Source organism: Oreochromis niloticus, unplaced genomic scaffold (assembly GCF_001858045.2).
Source record: "Oreochromis niloticus isolate F11D_XX unplaced genomic scaffold, O_niloticus_UMD_NMBU tig00001078_pilon, whole genome shotgun sequence".
NCBI lineage: Eukaryota > Metazoa > Chordata > Actinopteri > Cichliformes > Cichlidae > Oreochromis > Oreochromis niloticus.
The window spans coordinates 51,228-71,231 of NW_020327299.1; the positions used below are offsets into that span (position 1 = coordinate 51,228).

General features: G+C 34.0%; 2 protein-coding genes across 3 annotated transcripts in view; both read left to right on the top strand.

The window, feature by feature from the left end:
• LOC109200644 (uncharacterized) overlaps positions 1–20,004 on the top strand; it is a 33,028-nt gene that overhangs the window by 10,421 nt on the left and 2,603 nt on the right. The gene's annotated exons all lie outside the window — the stretch shown is intronic.
• On the top strand, positions 122–15,773 carry LOC102080872 (uncharacterized). Of its 2 annotated transcripts, XM_019356214.2 has the most exons (22): positions 122–1,157; positions 1,735–1,762; positions 1,913–2,104; positions 2,375–2,458; positions 3,619–3,702; positions 3,808–3,918; positions 3,998–5,175; positions 5,390–5,612; positions 5,789–5,954; positions 6,035–6,117; positions 6,196–6,372; positions 6,811–6,903; positions 7,580–7,645; positions 8,817–9,491; positions 10,808–10,942; positions 11,940–12,074; positions 12,153–12,221; positions 12,751–12,845; positions 14,070–14,196; positions 14,318–14,435; positions 14,521–14,597; positions 14,866–15,773. In XM_019356214.2, the coding sequence occupies exons 1-22, from the start codon at positions 1,132–1,134 to the stop codon at positions 14,977–14,979; spliced, it is 4,056 nt and encodes a 1,351-aa protein (XP_019211759.1). In that variant the 5' UTR covers positions 122–1,131; the 3' UTR covers positions 14,980–15,773. The 2 variants fall into 2 exon arrangements, with proteins under 2 accessions (XP_019211759.1, XP_019211760.1); XM_019356215.2 differs by lacking the exon at positions 12,153–12,221.

Sequence of the window (20,004 nt, forward strand, 5' to 3'; positions counted from 1 at the left end):
TATTCTGTACAGTTGTGTACAGTATTTTATTATTATTGTATTCTAATGTTGCTATATAACTTTTGCACTGTCCACTTCCTGCTGTGACAAAACAATTTTACAAAGTGTGGGACTAATAAAGGTTATCTTATCTTATCTTATCTCTTTTTTGTCATTGTTTTCTGTTTTTACTGTTGGTTTATTTTACACTGTAATAAGAAAATGCACAGCAGTGCTGAGTATCAAATTGTTTTAGTTTTACTCATCTTTTCCAATGTTTAGCTTTCTAGGATACATTTTTTTAAAAAGTTAGTTTGACAATGAAAGTGGGGACCAGTTATCAATCTTTTTCAAAAGTCCGACACACACTTTCGTACACTCAACCAATGTGTTATCATCTTACAAAACCACTTAAACAAACCTGGATAATTTTTCCATAACACCAATTAACAAAATCACAAAACAGTTGCTCAAGAGTACTCACCCATCAGTGAAGTATGAAGGTTATTATACCATAATGGAATTTTACAAAAAGAAGACTTTTTAAAATTATTTTGGAAAATTCATTTAAAATATTTTTAAATGAAATTTTTTAAATTATTGTTATGCGTAAAAAATAGTTTTTTTAATGTGACACAAAGTAATTGTACAGTTTTCAACAATTTCTATATTGAAATGTCCATTTGAAACACCTTTCATGTGTATTTCTTGGTTTACATACAATGGATGCATCAATGGGTTCGTTAATTTTGTGTGCCTGTAATACATTTTTGCGTTGCTTAATTGAAAATATAAAGTCAAAAGGTCATCTATAAACACTATTTATGGGTAACTAATAGTAATTATCAAAATTATCTAAATTGAACAGGCAAGTATAAGTTATGAACATTTCTAAATCATGCATTCGTTTACTTTTCTGAAATGCGTCCGATGATATCCGGTGACCTATTCATCCGGGACACTGATTAAGGGTGAAGGCGATAGTAGCCTATAGCTCACGGAGTCAAGTACTTGCAGTGGCGGTGTGATGCGTGCACATGCTTCGACAATTGTAGGAACTACGGAATTACAATTTTACTTGACAGTGTTAAAAAAACTAATTTTGTAAACTTGGAAAAGTTACGAGTTCCTGTGGCTCAGCAACAGACAATCATGAGTGACGCAAAACGAAAGATAAGGTAAGCATGAAATTAGCTTAAGCCTCAAATCAATTGCCTTCTCGACCAAAACTTTTATGACGTTTTCCTTATGGCTTTTTGCTTCATATGTTATTTGCTTCCTATTACTTTTTTTTTCTTACAGTAAATTTTGTTGTAACGTGTTTTTGAGTACTATGTATTTAAGTAGGGACACATTACATAATAGATGTGTTATAACCACGTGATGCTCTCGGTAGCCCCTATAAACAAACAACCACTTTTAAAAAAATTTGTTAGAAAGAAATTTGATTTGAATACATAATTTAATAACTTTTCCTATGTAGGCTTATTTCCTTGAACCGAAACACAAATTATCAGACTGTTGCTTTTTCCATATCTTGGACTAGAATGGTGCGTTAACAATAATATGGTTAGTCTGTGTTTCAATCCGAGACCATAGACCGCCACTTTCGCTCACCCCAGTTGTTTTAAATATATCATTTCGAGTAATACATGAAATATGTAAATATAACAAGTGCATGAGAAAAACTTTAACTGTTATTGTTTGGCAAATACATTGAAGCCTTTGTATTTTAATTTTTTATTTGTGTTACAGAACCTCCACATTTTCCACGTTTGGAAAGGCAAGTTTTATCCTTAAACAATATGTTTAAAAAAAATTTTTAAACATACAATGTGATTATAATAAAGTTATATAGTGTTAAAAAATTAAAATATCATTTTATAGATCTATATCTGTCTATTTTATTTAATTGTTTTACTTGCATTTACAGACACGGAAAATTCGTCTGAAACATGAACATATAATAAAATGCATTGAGACTTTCTCCGAAACACAAAACAGAAAGAAACACAGTGTTCACCGAGGAGACGCATTCTGGAGTAACCTGTGCAAAGACTTGGGAGTGCCAAATAATTGTACAAATCGGAAAAAACTTAATCATGTTGCTATGCACTACCAAAAGGTAAGCACTCTATGATATCTATGTTTACAGTCTGAATACTACTCTGGACTTAGGATTTAACAAGGAGAGTAGCAAACATTTTTTAAGGTCTTAAACAAATTACAGAGCAAAAATTGAGTGAGCAACAGAAATTTGTTTAGACCTGAACAACAGTGGATGAATAATAAAAATTGTGCCTTGCACAGGCACACCTAAGTATAACTAGGTGGAAGGATGCTGTTTTCCTTTACAGATGTATGAAAATCTAATTACTACATGTGTATTAAACAGAGAACCATGGAAGTCATACACAAACCAAAAAATATCGATGTTGAAGGTGATGGTGGGACCTCTGGAGAGAAGACATCTTCTTTGGTGCGTATTTAAAAATAAAAATTACATGATTTCTTTGATGTTACATATACTGTTATGAATTTAAAAGTTACATCTTTTAAATTTTATTAATGTTTAGATTACATGGTTAAACAATCAGTTACACATTAATTTACGGTTTTCTATCAATTGTAGTGTAGTGTAGTGGTAACTCCATAGTGTTGTGGTTAATAATAACACCTAACATGAGAGATATTGCATTAATGGATGGAGGCACAAAACACAGGAACCGTTGTTTCTTGAAGGGCAAACGCATATGGCTCTGGCCACCTATGGTACACCCATTCAAGTCTTTGTGCAGGGTAAATTAAGATTAAGAAAGATTAAATTAAGATGTGGGTCAAGTTGTAGAGCAGATATACTCGTCGATTCCTGGCTCAGTCTGCATGCCAAATATCCTTGGGCAAGATACTAACCCGAAGTTGCCCTCTGATGCACTCATCGGAGTGTGAATGTGTGTAAATGTTTATTAGTGTGCACATGATTTTAGAAGTGCATGTATGAGGTGTTGTGAATGTGGCCTGTTATATAGAGCGCTTTCAGTACTCTGGGAGAGTAGACAAGCAATATATAAGAATCAGTCCATTTATCATCTATGTGTGTGTGTGTGTGTGTGTGTGTGTGTGTGTGTGTAAGTAAATTACTTGTATTATGTCCATGCTGCAGAAGACAATATTTTCATATAAAAGCCATATAAATATATATAATGATTCACAACATTGTGGTGTTCAACAAACATTGCTTTAAACTCTACTAAAAAACTTGCTGTGACACCATGCAATACAGAGTAGTTTATTTCGCATTTCTATTACCCAGTTTCCATGCCTTTTTGCATAGGTTATAACAACTCCAATAGTGAAAGACAATACTGAATCATTTTCAATGACTTTAGATATGTCATATGTAATTTTCGAGCCTAAGTTATGAAATATACCTTAACTGTTCTGATAACTGCTTGAAATGTGTTTTGAATTATCTAGCTTGTGTGGGAACAGCAACAATGAAATACATAAACAATATATTTTAAACATCTATTATATTTGTAATATAGAGTAAGTGCTATGTTAAACTTTTTAAACTAAAACATGTATTTCTTGTTTTACCTTACTATACTCATGATTTCATAATTATTTCACACTCAGGATGAAGGAAACACTGGCGACGAAACACTGGAGATGTATCCACCTGCAAAGGCAGGAAATGAACCTCTCTCTTTGCTCAAGCAGGTTGGAATTATTTATTACATTATTTTGAACTAATTTCACTCGATGAAAACAATGTCTGTATTTAAAAATTATTTCTTTGTTTGACAAATCAAATGCTATTCAAAGGATGTTTTGGAGGACAGTGATGACAATGGCATTGTCCAAAACATTTCTCCTGAATTGAAACAGCCACAAACTGGTGTGTCTCCATCACAATCGTCTACATCCCTGGAAAAGGTACATTATTTTCCACATAACATTTCTTTAAAGAAATTACATCACCTATTTTTAATAAATTCTTTTTTATGCGTTACAGGACTGGAGTAGAAATTCATCCAACAAAAGTGACAGTAGCAATGCTGAAGAGGAATTCTACAAATGTGCTTTGCCACAGCAGCCATGTTTTTTTTTCATTGACCACAAAGACTGGGAAGACCTAAAAAAAACACAGAAAGGGAGGCTTTTCAAAGGTATGGAGTGGACTAATGTTGTAGCCACTGGCATTAAGTCAATACACCCATTTTGCAGTTTTGGATTTAAAAGGCATACCATCAACACCACTCAGTCACGGTCTAAGACGGCTGTATTCTCCTGTACGGCATACTGCCGTTTTAAGGATTGTCCAGTGACTGTGAAAGTGGAGGTTAAAGACGAAAAAACCCTGAAGGCTGATGTGCTTTTCCAAGGAGGTGAGGTGTGCCACAACACAAAGGAAATCAAAACAAGACCTGTGCGTGGACAGTCCAGAGATGTAATAGCAGAAAAACTTGAAACCAAATTGCCAAGAAGTCTTTATCTGGATTCTCTAAATCAAATACCAGAAAAAGCTTTCCAAGCAGGGTGTCGGGATGAGGCTCCATCTAAAGATGTCTTGAAAAATATTGCCTGGTCCCACAGAAAAAAACAGAGACCTCATGTAAATGAGATGGCCAGTCTGCAAATGTTAATAGACAGACAGCAAGGACTTCCAAACGAAGTGCTTCAGAGAGTGCTCCTGCATCCAAAAGGGATAATGCTGTGGTCAAAAAAAACACTTTCAGTGTTTTACCAGCGGTGCAAAGACGACATAGTATATTTTGATGCAACAGGAAGCATTATCTCTAAAGATAATGCTTCTGCTACTCCGTACTATGTGTATGAAGTTATAGTTAGAAATCCCTTCAAGGGATCATCACCTTTACCAACAGCAACTTTTGTAACATGTGACCATACCACTGCTTCTGTTACATATTTTCTACAAGCATTTCAAACAGAGCTTACACGAATGTATGGAAGCAGGGCAAACAAGAGGCCAGTAATGATCATATGTGATGGCTCAATGGTGCTTCTCCAGTCCATTGCTATGACATTCTGCAGAGCAAGTTTGGAAGACCTTTTGGAGCGATACTTCCAGGTTATCACAGGACAGTTAGACACGGATAACTTCAACATACCCATTCTCCACCGGTGTTTGAGTCACATCATGAAGAATGCAAAGGATCTTTGCAAAAAGAGGTATGTGTGCTAGAGTCTGTGAGTGCGATTGTTATTTTTCTTTTTTAAGTATTTATTTGGTGTTAGTGTTCTTGCCCTTGTAGTTGATTGTTGACTTGCTAATTCATCTGTATTATAATTATATTTTATTAATGTTGTTTCTGCTAATGATTAGACTTTGTTTGTGTTTAGTATGCATGCTTATTGTTTATATGCTTTTTTTTTTTCAATATAGACTACAGAAACACTATAAATTTGGCATGCACGTTTTTGGATTACTGGCCTGTTCTTCAAACTTGAAAGACATGGATGGCATCATTATAAGTGCAACAGTTGTTTTCAAAAGTCCATGCAGTGGACCACAAGTGAAAAAACACCTGCGGAACCTCAAAATGCTGATCGATCAAACGGGGAATGGGGATGCTGAAGACACAGACATCATTCCAGAGGATTATAAGGTCATTTTAAAATTCAGCTTGGATTTCAATGGTTGAGATATTAATTGTGTTCATGATATAGTGTGACACCAATAACCTTTTTTTGTAGTACATTTCTTTGTTTCTTAAACAGATTAAGACCTTCTTTAAGAACAAAACATGATTGTAATTATATGATATTTAAATTTTTATTTCAGACGGCAATAGTTCACTCATCACTTAAACAGCACTTTGCCGAAGTAATTGCCAGTGCCCCCCTTGATGTGACTGGACCACCGAATGTGTACCATGCACCAGCATTCATTTCAAGTATTTCAAAATACTTTCTACCACATGCTACCTTGTGGTCAGGAATGCTGCTTGGTATGTCTTGTTTTGGTCTATCAACACTTATATGTTGTTATTTATGTGCTTTATTAATTAAAAATTATGTTTTTCTCCAGGAGACCTTGGACGGCATGGGAAAGGCTCAGCGTATGGCTTTCTCAGTAAACGTTACAATCATGTGTCGCAGTTGAAGAAGCAGGTAGAATACGTTAAGACAGTAAAAGAAACATTATGCTGAATTTGGCCAAAGTGTAAATGATGTAATTACCATTTTCAGAACTACACTGAAGACAATCGAACGCAAGGGATCATGGAAAAAAGTCAATGGGACCTGAAAAGGATTCGCTTTGAACGAAGGCGTCTCACTAGACTAGATGACTTTGTGCAAATATATCAAAGGAAACATGATGCTCTTCTCCGCGAATATGGCGATGTAGGAAAGAAAAGGATGAAGGTGAGGTTTAAATAAGATAATTAAAATTTGGGGACAGATTTGGTGCATTTTTTACACAACTAAAGTCATTCGCACTGCTGTTGTTGCAGTTATAAAATCTAATGTATATTCCCATTCACATTAGAAATTGTCTGTTTTTTGTGCATGCTTTAGTCTAAAATGTCTTTGTTAGTGTCGTTGTGACTTTGTGTTATTAAAAAAACTTTTAACAACTGCATTACATGTGGTTAGAATGACATTTCTGATGTGATAAATATAGGTGATTACTTGACTAACAACTGTAATTAAACAAAAGACAGGAATCGTTAAGCATTTTACGGTCCAATAAATTTTGGATTACAGTGAATGTCCTTGACGGTTTGCATGTTCGTAATCTTTTGTACATGAAGATCAGATCCAAAAATTATTTTTTAATTATTTCTAAATTATACTTTTAAGAAATACCGAGTGGAGACCGAGAAGTGGAAGAAAAAAAGTAGAAAGCGAAAAGGCTTCTATGTAACTCCTCTGATGGGAAAACGACTCAAACAGGTAAGGTATCATCATTTTTTCTTTCATCTATGCATCTCACTAAAACATTTTCTATTTGAAATTTTGTGTGTTGTAATCAAATTTCAACGTATACCTTGTTTCTTTGTTTTTTTAAAATTGTTCAATTAAACTTTTAAAAAATACTGAAATCTTACTGTAAATCCCTTTATGCTCCTATGATTTAATTCATGTTATGCATGTTTATGAAAGTAAACAACAATGCCAACTATACATAACTGTACAGTAATTATAAATCATCTATGTGTTAAAACTGTTTTGTATACATTAAATAACAATGTTATGTGCAATAATACATTTTACAATCAAAAACATCATTAGTTTTTTACAGTTTTTATGAAAACTTTGGTAATGAAAATTATGATATTGTACACTCCACACATGGCACCAGCTACCCATAAAATACTTGATGTTAGTGAATTAATTAGCATTATTGTTAGTTATTGCTGTTGTAGAAGACCATTTATATCACTTAACATTTTGTTCTGTAAATGCAGTAACATATAAACACAGATAAAGACTGTATACTGTCTAAACCTATGTATGTATAATAGATCGAGAATAATTTAAGTTCTGCTAAAGACAAAAATTTTCATGTGTGTTCTGTAAGTATTCTGTGTTCTTCTATGGAAATTTGTAATTTTATTATTTTTATAAGGATCATCAAGAAGAACCACCACACTCAGATGTGCCCACAGAGCAGACTGAAGCTGTCACTACACAGGTTTGATTTTTATATATATATTTTAAATAATTTTTTATTAAAAAAATTATTATTATGATTAATGACTTTAGTTTTTTTATGCATAAACACAAAACCTCAATTATCATTTTAAAGAGGTTGCTAGTAAATATTTAATAAGGGAATCTTATAAAAGAAAAGCAAGCTTTCTTTTTATTTAAATACTTTGAAAGTAATTCTCCAGGATCCTCCTCGAAGAAACCTTGAGAACAACACCACCAATGGCCAAATTACATCCCTGAACAGTGACAATGAATTTTGTTAATAATCACTGGCTGTAGATATTAATATTGTATCTCTGTACTCATATTTTTCTCTGTACCTATGAAGCGCCTTGAGGTGACTGTTGTTGTGATTTGGCGCTATAAAAATAAAATTGAATTTAATTGAATATTCTCATAACATGCAGATGATGATATGAATGAAATTATTAAATTTTAAGATTCATCACCCATTAAAAACTGTGGCCACTGATGTTTTTAAATTTTGCATATCACAGTCTTTGAGCCATATTTCGCTTCATTGATTATTACGTCTTGGCAGTCGTTCCTCTTTTTGATCCGATAATCTTGAAGGCCAGCCATAATACTGGTTCATATCATGACTTATGTTCGTAGGTTCCTTTGTTCTTAGAGCAACTAGAAAGTTAGAGTTAATTTGGTCGTCAACAAGTAAATTCATTTTCTCAGAATAATGTCAGTCGCTACTATTTGAGTAAAAATGGTTAAAAAAGTCCGGTCATGAAAGGCATTTAAACTGTAGGAGCGATTGCTCAAGACTGTTTAAAAAAAAGACAGACATTTTAATATCTATCTATCTATCTATAGAGAGAAAGAGAGATATGTGTGTGTGTGTGTGTGTGTGTTTAAATTTTAATGGTATTATGTGAGAACAATGACAATTTTGATCTAATAGCACGAGTTCATGCTTTCTAATACAGCAGCTAATACAAAGAAGAGATGGCTGGCATCTGGAGTAGTTTTGCCTAATCTAATTTTGAAATTCATTGTTGTTGACCTATGCTGGACCTTGAATAATATGTATATTACAATCACTGTATTTATCTTTCTTAATTTTTTTATAATGTTATGAAGTTGATATTTTTTTTTTTTTAACATTTTTTTATTTTTCATTTTATAAATTTTCTCTACAGGATGAAAAAGAACAAGCAGCAACACAAAAAAGGATAATGTCAGCACAACTCACGCAAGATGTAGACATTTCAGTGTGGATTGCTGATCTCTGCAAGTTTCAAGTGGACGCTGTTGTCAATGCAGCAAATACCAGCTTACAACATTGTGGTGGGCTGGCATTGGCGATCTCAGAAAGTGGGGGGCCAAAAATACAAAAAGAGAGCAATACTTACATAGCAGAAAATGGACCTCTGCGGATTGGAGAAGCTATTGTAACAAGTGCTGGGAACCTCTCTTGCAAAAAAATTATTCACGTAGTGGGACCATGTATGCAAAGCAAACCATCAGCCAAAGATGTCACACAGGCAAAACCTATTTTGCGACAGGCCATAATCAGTGTTTTGCAAAAGGCAGAGGAGCACAAACTGTGTTCTATTGCAATTCCAGCAGTAAGTTCAGGAATATACAACTTTCCTGCCAGGGCATGTGCTGATGTGATTGTTCAAACAATCTATGACCATGTAAAAAATAAGACTACAAAATCAGCACCATTTACGATAAATCTTGTGGACAAGGAGGAAAAAACTGCAAAGGAACTGGAGAGGGCATGCAAAGAACTGTTGAGTGACCCATTTCCAAACAGTGTTGGACAAGGAAATCAGAATGAGGATCCAACTCGAACTTCCATAAGTCAGGTGATCATTGTTTTTGTCCTATTAATGTTTGAATTATGGTAATTTAGTTTTGATTGAGATCAAGAGGAAAATAGGTGATGCAAGGCAAAAACTACACTTTAAAACAGTTAATTATAATACACTAGCACACCACACATATTAAACAATATTTAAACGGTAAAGTGTTTTAATTGAAGTTACATGCAGCATTTATTATAGAGCACAGAAGATCTCGAAGGATGCGATATGCAAAACACCTCCACAAAAGTCCAGAAGGAGGAAAAGGGCAACACATTTGATAAATTACTGGTGAATCAATGTGTATTATACTGTCTTTAACTTCAATGAAATCTCAGCAAACAGTCATAACATCATGATCACTAGAGTTGCTGCTATGTCATTCAGACAGAGTTCGGAAACATGCTGGGGGTTACATGAGAATAACGTGAATTTTTATGTTTGAACTTTTTGTGCAAAACTAAAACATATGTATTCTGTTATGCTGAAAACATTTTCTGTTCCCTTTAAACTATTCATCCTTTTAATCGCTTTTACAAGCTAATTAATTATTGATTGTGGTAGGTTACACTGATGTCAAATTGAGTTATTAGTATTCACAAATTTAATTTGAAAGTAAATCTTGTGCACATAAAACAACTTTTCCATAAATACATAACTTGTCCTATCAATGTATTATGTCTCTATGATGGTATAACACTTTGTCATTTATATGTCTTGATGAATTGTCAATCCTCCTTTTTATGTCAATCGCAAAAAGTTGATTCTGTTCATCTGGACGTAGTGTTTTCAGTGTGAGAAATGTTTCGTCACTCATCCAAGTAAGTTCTTCAGTCTAACCTGACTGCAGTTTTCACCCAAATTATACTGAGTACATTTTCATAATCACTGAAACCAGCGAACTGAAGTTATGATGGGTTGTGAGGTGAGTTGCTTCATCATAATTATGCAAATTGGTATGACCATTGATCAACAACGACTCATCAAAGACCACTAATAAATTGCCATGAGTCAGTATGCCAATGTACGTTTTGTAAGATGCGGGAAACCTGGAGTCAGGTCAGACTGAAGAAGTAACTTGGATGATTGAAGAAATGTTTGTCCCTCTGCAAATGCTACGTAAAGATGAAGAGAATCAACTTTAGGAGTTCAATTTATATGTGTTTCCATATCACAAGACAAAATTAAAGCATTTATACTATTATGTTGAACATCTTTGAAAAAAAAGACATACTTATTGGTGTACTTCTTTGATAATTTAAAAATAATGTGTTACTCTTCTGCCACAAATACAAATACACTTTTTATTTTTCCCATAGGTCACTGCACTGTGGAAAAGAAAACAAACCGAAGTTGTAGTTGCTGTGATTCCATCACAAATAAAAGGGAACAACTTTATAGTTCACCACAGCGAGCTGAAATCACTGGAACCTCATCGATGGTTAACAGGCGAGGTACGTGGAAAAGACAGACTCCAAAATAAATGAAGCTGTATTTGAATTACTGTGTTACAGTAATCCTTTCAAACCAAAAATTTAATTGCATGGTGTTGGTTTGTCTTTATTGCTATTCATAGGGCAAAAACATCACTGATCTTAATGCTGTTCTCATATCAAAAACACATTTTCTCATCCACATTAGACAGTTGCAATGTTTTTATAGACACAGCTATTGTTTATACATGCTTTAGTTTTAAATGGATTTGTTACTGTGCTGATGCACTTGAATCTTAAAATGGTTTATACTGTTGTCAGTCACAACTCCAGATCGCTAACTTTCATGCATAATGACCAGCATTGCTTTAATTTTTAAAAAATAAATAGCCATAACAAAATTAAAAATATATATCAAAGATAAAATAAAGTGAAATTGTCAAAGACGAACTTTCAGTCTTGTGTTACATTTTTTTATCAAAATTTTCCATGAAACCACGACTCAAGGATTTAAGAATTTACTGTGATATGGTAACTGTGGAAGTTATTTGAGTATATTGTTTTTTAAATCTGTTTTTATGAAAATGTGAAACGTTTATGAGCACAAAATGTCGCTTCAGTTTCCTGTTCTTAGCTGACAGGAGTCACCCACAGTGTGGTCTTTGGTTGATATAAACATTCTGCCTCGAGATCTGCTTTGTTGTATTTTCATAATTTGTCTGCTGTGTAGCTTGGTTTTATATAGTGGTTATTTGACTTACTGTTATCATCCTGTTTGCTCAATATGTTATTTACTTTTGGAACATTTGACATCAACAAGCTACATTCTCATAGAAAAAATCACATAGAAAATCAATCAGCCAATCAATGAAATTGAAAACAGTGTGTTTGAGTAATGTAGTGAGTAAAATTGATAGCACTAAATTATTAATTAATAATGGATTAAATATTTTCTCAAATGTAAGATAATTAGCATTTTGAGTTGACCTCTCTCCATTATTCTTTTTTTTTTTGCAAGATTATAGAGTGTGCCCTGCATGATATTGCATGCAAGTTGGATTTGGGCAGTAAGGTATACATACTGAACCACTACACTGCCGGTGTCATCCTGTTCGGGAAAAGAGAACTGATGAGGAGGCACTGTTTGTCAAAGGTAATAAATACATATACATAGACATATTGCAATATAAATAAATTTGTATTTTACATTGTATTAATGTTTATTTAACAGGTCAACTTTGATAACTACCACGCAATTGTTTCGTTTGTGAACGTTGGAAATGTTCACTGGAAGTTCCTGGTTAGTACTAACACAAATTTCCATTCAGAAAATTAATATTTTGAAAAAAAATAAAATATTATGGAAAAATTAGGGTTTATTTTTTCAAATTATGTCCTGTTAGTGCCATAAAATGTCATCACTGGAAACATTTTTGACTTTCTGAGACTACTGGATTCATCAAGCCCAGATTTGTGGTGTCTTTGATGTCCCACTATGAAGTCCTGCATATCAAATACCAGTATACTGGAATACTAATTGTTCCTAGCAGTTTCCACTAAAACCTGAAATTTAATGTATTCGACTTTAGTAAATCGTGTGTGGAGAAATAACATAATAGCAAATGGAATCTGTAAATCAGCTTGACTTATTATAATAGTGATTGATGTAATAATATCATTTATAACTGCTTTTCCTGGGCTCATTTTACAAATCAGCTGTAATAACTGATCAAACAAGTTATAGTCAAACCTCTCAAGCATGATAAAATACATATTTTTATCTGTAATTACTGGCTAGAGAATTAATTATATTATCTTTTCGGTTACAGTACCTAAGTAAAGCAGACAGCTGTCTTTACCTTGTTGATCCAGCACGCAGCACAAGAGAGCTTGAAGAATCCAAAGTGGCAGCACAAAAATTCAGGTAAATTCTCTTTTTCAAAAATTACAGTGAATAAATTATCATTTTCTCTTATAGTGCTGCAGTGTTTTACAAATTTGTAGGCCAGGCATTATCGGTGGGCTGGGACGGTACTGCAGATGTGCCTCAGTAATTAAATTGTAGCATGAAAAAGTACAAGTTGGTGGTTAGTTTATTATTTTACTTAATATTGTGTTAAATCACAGTATTAAGTAAACTGTATGTGTCCCAATGGTAGATGGGTCAGTCATTGGCCTTAAGAACTTGCGTTAGCAGTTTAGATCCAGCAGCTTATGTTTGTAATGTATTGTTTGATTTTTTTTTTTTATTTAAATATATATGACTTTCCATGTTTTTTCTTTAGAATTAAACTTTTTTGAATCTGTGTGTTTTCTGGTGGTGCAGCCCTATTGGCTGTGGGACTGGGTAAATTATAGCAATAGTGAATTGTGATTACTATAGATGATTTAATACAGTACTCAAAGCCAGTGCTATTGTAGTTTTTGTCTAAGTGATATCTCTCGAGTGTTTTTGTTTGCCATAAATAAAGAATGTGGCATTAAATTAAGCCACGTTATTCAAAAATGTTTTATAGAAAAGATTATTTTTAAAATTATGTGTGCTGACATTGAACATTCAAAATAAGGTAATGACATGTATCTGTTGGGGTGCCTGGGTCATTGACCGAGAGTGTTAAGTTTTCATTATGGGTGTACTTTGATTTTTGCTTTTATTTATCGTTTCTAGTCTTTTGGTTTCTTTGTCCGAGTTGTGCCTTTTGGTTTCTTTTCTGTGTTCCATAGTTGCTGTCTCCCGTTTCTGCTGTATCCACGTGTCAAGTCTGCGTCTATGTGTTATTTTTCATCTTTTAATTTGAAAGTCCGTGTGTCATGTTAATGTGTCTGGTTTTGCTTCCTTTGTCTCGTTAGGCCTGATTTGCCACAGCTGTAGTTCCATCCTGTTTCCCATTTCCTGATTGCTCCCTCTGTGTATTTAAGCCCTGTGTTTTCATCTGAAAGTGTCGTGATCTACCATCTACTATGCTGTGTGTTCTGCCTGCCAGCCTGCTGAGCTGGTTCATTTTGTATTCTGTTTCAGCCAGTTTTCTGTTTGCCGTCCAGCATTAAAGCTGTACTTAAGTTCACCTTTTGTTTCTGTGAGTCTGCATTTTGGGTACTATGTCCTGCCTGCACACAGCCCTCACATGACAGTATAATCCTTGCTCAGGGAGTTCTTCAAAATGAGGCGTACTGCAATCAACAAGACTGACTGGGTGGATATCAAGTTAAAAGGAGGAGTTTTGAAACACCCAGTACAGAAGGACACAAATAGCTGCGGTGTGATTGTCATCTTGGTAAAGTAACAAAAACATGAGTTTTAAATAATTTTTGTGATGATGGTGCATTATAAAATTGAGTCTGATATAGAAAACGAATATGACTAAATTATTTTTGAATGTTTTGCTATTTCTGTAGATGGCAAAGGCGTTCATGGAGTCCTTTCCCAAAATACCAGAAATGACATTTAAAACAACAATTAAAGCAATGGTGCAGCAGCGTGAAGCAATTGCTTTACAAATACTGGGAGCCTCAGGTTTGTGAAGTTTAATAGCGCAAAGAAATCACTTGTATTTAAATATATTCATTGTTAATCACTAATTTTACTATATTTCTAATAGTGTTTGAGGCAGAAAACAATTGTGCCATGTGTTCAACTCCAAAACCACCTTTTCCAGGGCCTTCAATCACCAAATGGGTAAGACCGATTTGTAATTGAGGATATCATTTAACAAAATGTATTGTGTATAGTTGCTTTAGTTATTTGGTTTTTGTATTGAGGAAGAGGGCAAATTAAGCCTTAACTTGCATGTAATTTTTTTTTTCCTTGGTGTGTTAGTTATTTTGAATATTTGATAAGGAAAAAAATATGCAATACATACTAATGGCAGATTAATAAAGATATTCATGTTAAATCACGTGATTAACTATTTCTTTTTAATTTTTGTTTTGTTGAACATCCACAGATCCAGTGTGACAGCTGTTCAAGGTGGTTTCACACACAGTGCCTGCAGATGAACACTGACCTGTTTCAGAAGGCAGAGGCTGCAGAATGGGAGTGTGCTCTCTGTGAAAAATAAATACTTGTATTTATTTTGTGAAATGTATATAAGGTTGAATAATGTCATGTAATGTCTTATTTTTATTTATAGAAACTGAGGAACGGATGTAAATATTTTTTAAACATTTTGTATGTGTACATATACAGGTTATATATTTCAGAACTGTAAATAGAGCTTTTTCGTTTAGATTTTGTATCGCATTCTTTTTCATTTTAATACCTTTTGTAAAAAATAAAACTAAATTAAGAAAATAATGTGGTTCTCGCAGTTTGGGTTTGTGACCCAACCCTTTTTGCATTCGTTTTGGTATTTGTTTATTCAGATTACTATTGAACAATGTATGTAATTATTGTTTTTGCTGTTATTAGTTAGTAGTTTTATTTTGGCGATACTTTCTGTTACATTCTTCTAATTCTCCCTGACAGCTCATAGTTGCTCAGTCTTTACTTCTTGGTTTACATAGATCCTTTCGTGTCACCTCCCCTTACGTTCCAATCTCCCTTGTTTGTTAATGTTGTGAAGTTAATAGGAGGTATACGTTCGTCATGTTTCCTGTTTTCAGAGTATGTTTTCCTTTCTCATGTTCAAGTCTTGGGTGTACCCCTTCATATTTTACATCATACTCCTGGTCACCATCATGTTCAGGTCTGTAGTAGTGTCGTCATAGTCACAGTAATATTCATAGCAGTCCTAGTTTAGTCTCGCACAGTTCAGGATTAATTACAGTTATTGTAACCTATTGCTTTTGCCTTGTTGTATGTTAAAGTGTCTTCCATCAGCCTCAATAAAGGGCTCTCTTCTAGTTCACCACAGTTTTGTAGTCCTCCGTGTCATGCTTTTTAGTCTGCTTTTAAAATAAAACATCATCTCAACCCGTTGTATATCAAGTATAACATATTCCATTCTAAACCTTGCGGTAATCACTATGAACATATTTAAAAAAAATAGAAAAAAATTGACATATTTTTTCAGAAGACTATTTGTAGTAGAATAATCTTATAAAAGAAGGAAAGTTTCAGAGCAAATACTGATGTCCATATTGTTGTTTGACCTGAACTATTAAGGAAGATTTTTAATGAATTTTTGATATTGACATAATTCTATTGTATTGACTGTATTGCATTGAATACAAGTTTGCTTTAATATCTGAGGAATTCTACAGTAAATCTGGCTGAAACTTGGCACAGAGGTACAGTAGGTGTCCCAGAGGAGGGATGTGTTGAAAGTTGGACATCAACTACTAAGGATGATTTTTAATGAATTTTTGAAAATGACATAATTCTATTGTATTGAATGTATTGCATTGAATATAAATCTCCTGTAATTTCTGAGGAATATTACAGTGAATGTGGATGAAACTTGGCACAGAGGGACAGTAGGTGTCCCAGAGGAGGAATGTGTTGAAATTTGGACATCAACTACTAAGGATGATTTTTAATGAATTTTTGAAATTGACATAATTGTATTGACTGTATTACATTGAATACAAGTTTGCTTTAATATCTGAGGAATTCTACAGTAAATCTGGCTGAAACTTGGCAGAGAGATACAGTAGGTGTCCCAGAGGAGGGATGTGTTGAAAGTTGGACATCAACTATTGAGGATGATTTTTAATGAATTTTTGAAATTGACATAATTGGAGTGTATTGACTGTATTGCATTGAATATAAATCTCCTGTAATTTCTGAGGAATTCTACAGTAAATCTTGATGAAACTTGGCACAGAGATACAGTAGGTGTCCCAGAGGAGGGATGTGTTGAAAGTTGGACATCAACTACTAAGGATGATTTTTAATGAATTTTTGAAATTGACATAATTCTATTGTATTGACTGTATTGCATTGAATATAAATCTCCTGTAATTTCTGAGGAATATTACAGTGAATGTGGATGAAACTTGGCACAGAGGTACAGTAGGTGTCCCAGAGGAGGAATGTGTTGAAAGTTGGACATCAACTATTGAGGATGATTTTTAATGAATTTTTGAAAATTAAATAATTGTAGTGTATTGACTGTATTGCATTGAATATAAATCTCCTGTAATGTCTGAGGAATTCTACAGTAAATCTTGATGAAACTTGGCACACAGGTACAGTAGGTGTTCCAGAGGAGGAATGTGTTGAAAGTTGGGCATCAACTACTAAGGATGATTTTTAATGAATTTTTGAAATTGACATAATTGTAGTGTATTGACTTTATTGCATTGAATACAAGTTTGCTTTAATATCTGAGGAATTCTACAGTAAATCTGGCTGAAACTTGGCACACAGGTACAGTAGGTGTCCCAGAGTAAGAATCTGTTGAAAGTTGGACCTCAACTACTAAGGATGATTTTTAATGAATTTTTGAAAATGACATAATTGTATTGACTGTATTGCATTGAATAGAAGTTTGCTTTAATATCTGAGGAATTCTACAGTAAATCTGTCTGAAACTTGGCACAGAGGTACAGTAGGTGTCCCAGAGTAAGAATCTGTTGAAAGCTGGACATCAACTATTGAGGATGATTTTTAATGAATTTTTGAAGATGACATAATTGTAGTGTATTGACTGTATTGCATTGAATATAAATTTCCTGTAATTTCTGAGGAATTCTACAGTAAATCTTGATGAAACTTGGCACAGAGGTACAGTAGGTATCCCAGAGGAGGGGTGTTTTGAAATTTGGACCTCAACTACTAAGGATGATTTTTAATGAATTTTTGAAATTGACATAATTGGAGTGTATTGACTGTATTGCATTGAATAGAAGTTTGCTTTAATATCTGAGGAATATTACAGTAAATCTTGATGAAACTTGGCACACAGGTACAGTAGGTGTTCCAGAGGAGGAATGTGTTGAAAGTTGGGCATCAACTACTAAGGATGATTTTTAATGAATTTTTGAAATTGACATAATTGGAGTGTATTGACTGTATTGCATTGAATAGAAGTTTGCTTTAATATCTGAGGAATTCTACAGTAAATATTGATGAAACTTGGCACAGAGGCACAGTAGGTGTCCCAGATGAGGAATGTGTTGAAAGTTGGGCATCAACTACTAAGGATGATTTTTAATGAATTTTTGAAAATAGACATAATTCTATTGTATTGAATGTATTGGATTGAATAGAAGTTTGCTTTAATATCTGAGGAATTCTACAGTAAATCTGTCTGAAACTTGGCACAGAGGTACAGTAGGTGTCCCAGAGTAAGAATCTGTTGAAAGTTGGACCTCAACTATTAACAATGATTTTTAATGAATTTTTGAAATTGACATAATTGTATTGACTGTATTGCATTGAATAGAAGTTTGCTTTAATATCTGAGGAATATTACAGTAAATCTTGATGAAACTTGGCACACAGGTACAGTAGGTGTTCCAGAGGAGGAATGTGTTGAAAGTTGGGCCTCAACTACTAAGGATGATTTTTAATGAATTTTTGAAACAGACATAATTCTATTGTATTGACTGTATTGCATTGAATAGAAGTTTGCTTTAATATCTGAGGAATTCCACAGTAAATCTGTCTGAAACTTGGCACAGAGGTACAGTAGGTGTTCCAGAGGAGGAATGTGTTGACATTTGGACATCAACTACTAAGGATGATTTTTAATGAATATTTGAAATTGACATAATTGGAGTGTATTGACTGTATTGCATTGAATATAAATCTCCTGTAATTTCTGAGGAATTCTACAGTAAATCTTGATGAAACTTGGCACAGAGGTACAGTAGGTGTCCCAGAGGAGGGATGTTTTGAAAGTTGGACATCAACTACTAAGGATGATTTTTAATGAATTTTTGAAAATGACATAATTGTAGTGTATTGTCTTTATTGCAGTGAACACAAGTTTGCTTTAATATCTCAGGAATTCTACAGTAAATCTGGCTGAAACTTGGCACAGAGGTACAGTAGGTGTCCTAAAGGAGGAATCTCATGAAAGTTGGACATCAACTACTAAGGATGATTTTTAATGAATTTTTGAAAATGACATAATTGTATTGACTGTATTGCATTGAATACAAGTTTGCTTTAATATCTGAGGAATTCTACAGTAAATCTGTCTGAAACTTGGCACAGAGGTACAGTAGGTGTCCCAGAGGAGGAATGTGTTGAAAGTTGGGCATCAACTACTAAGGATGATTTTTCATGAATTTTTGAAATAGACATAATTCTATTGTATTGGACTGTATTGCATTGAATACAAGTTTGCTTTAATATCTGAGGAATTCTACAGTAAATCTGTCTGAAAGTTGGCACAGAGGTACAGTAGGTGTCCCAGAGGAGGGATGTGTTGAAAGTTGGACATCAACTACTGAGGATGATTTTTAATGAATTTTTGAAAATGACATATTTGTAGTGTATTGACTGTAGAGAACTGAATATAAATCTCCTTTAAGATCTGAAGAATTTTACAGTAAATCTGGATGAAACTTGGCACAGAGGTACAGTAGGTGTCCCAGAGGAGGGATGTGTTGAAAGTTGGACATCAACTACTAAGGATGATTTTTAATGAATTTTTGAAAATGACATAATTGTATTGACTGTATTGCATTGAATACAAGTTTCCTTTAATTTCTGAGGAATATTACAGTAAATCTGGCTGAAACTTGGCACAGAGGTACAGTAGGTGTCCCAGAGGAGGGATGTGTTGAAAGTTGGACATCAACTACTAAGGATGATTTTTAATGAATTTTTGAATATGCAACCAGACTGTCACGATGGTGGTATTGGGCTGTTCCATTGTAATTTGTGTGTGCGCGTGCACGTGTGAGTGTTCGCGCGCGTGCACGTGCGCGCGGGTGTAGGCTTTCAATCGGGATATAAAGCGAAAAGGCGATACCTTAAAGACTGGTGTAAAAGCGCAAGGAAATTTATGCGGCGGAGAAGATGCGGCTGGCTTGACCGCGGCTCACAAATGACGGCTCACTTGACCGCGGTAGTGGTTTACAGCAGACATAGAACTACATCTGTCTTTGATTTTCACAGTCCATCCACAACTCCTTGTTTTCCCCGAGAAAACACACAAAAACACTGATTTTCAACCCTGTTCCATGAA

Excerpts from the sequence above, each read along its gene's own strand:
- LOC102080872 (XM_019356214.2), top strand. The coding sequence starts at position 1,132 with ATGAGTGACGCAAAACGAAAGATAAG. Across the intron at positions 2,105-2,374 it reads TTGCTATGCACTACCAAAAG|AGAACCATGGAAGTCATACA; the intron begins GTAAGCACTCTA and ends TGTATTAAACAG. Across the intron at positions 12,846-14,069 it reads GTGGCAGCACAAAAATTCAG|GGAGTTCTTCAAAATGAGGC; the intron begins GTAAATTCTCTT and ends ATCCTTGCTCAG.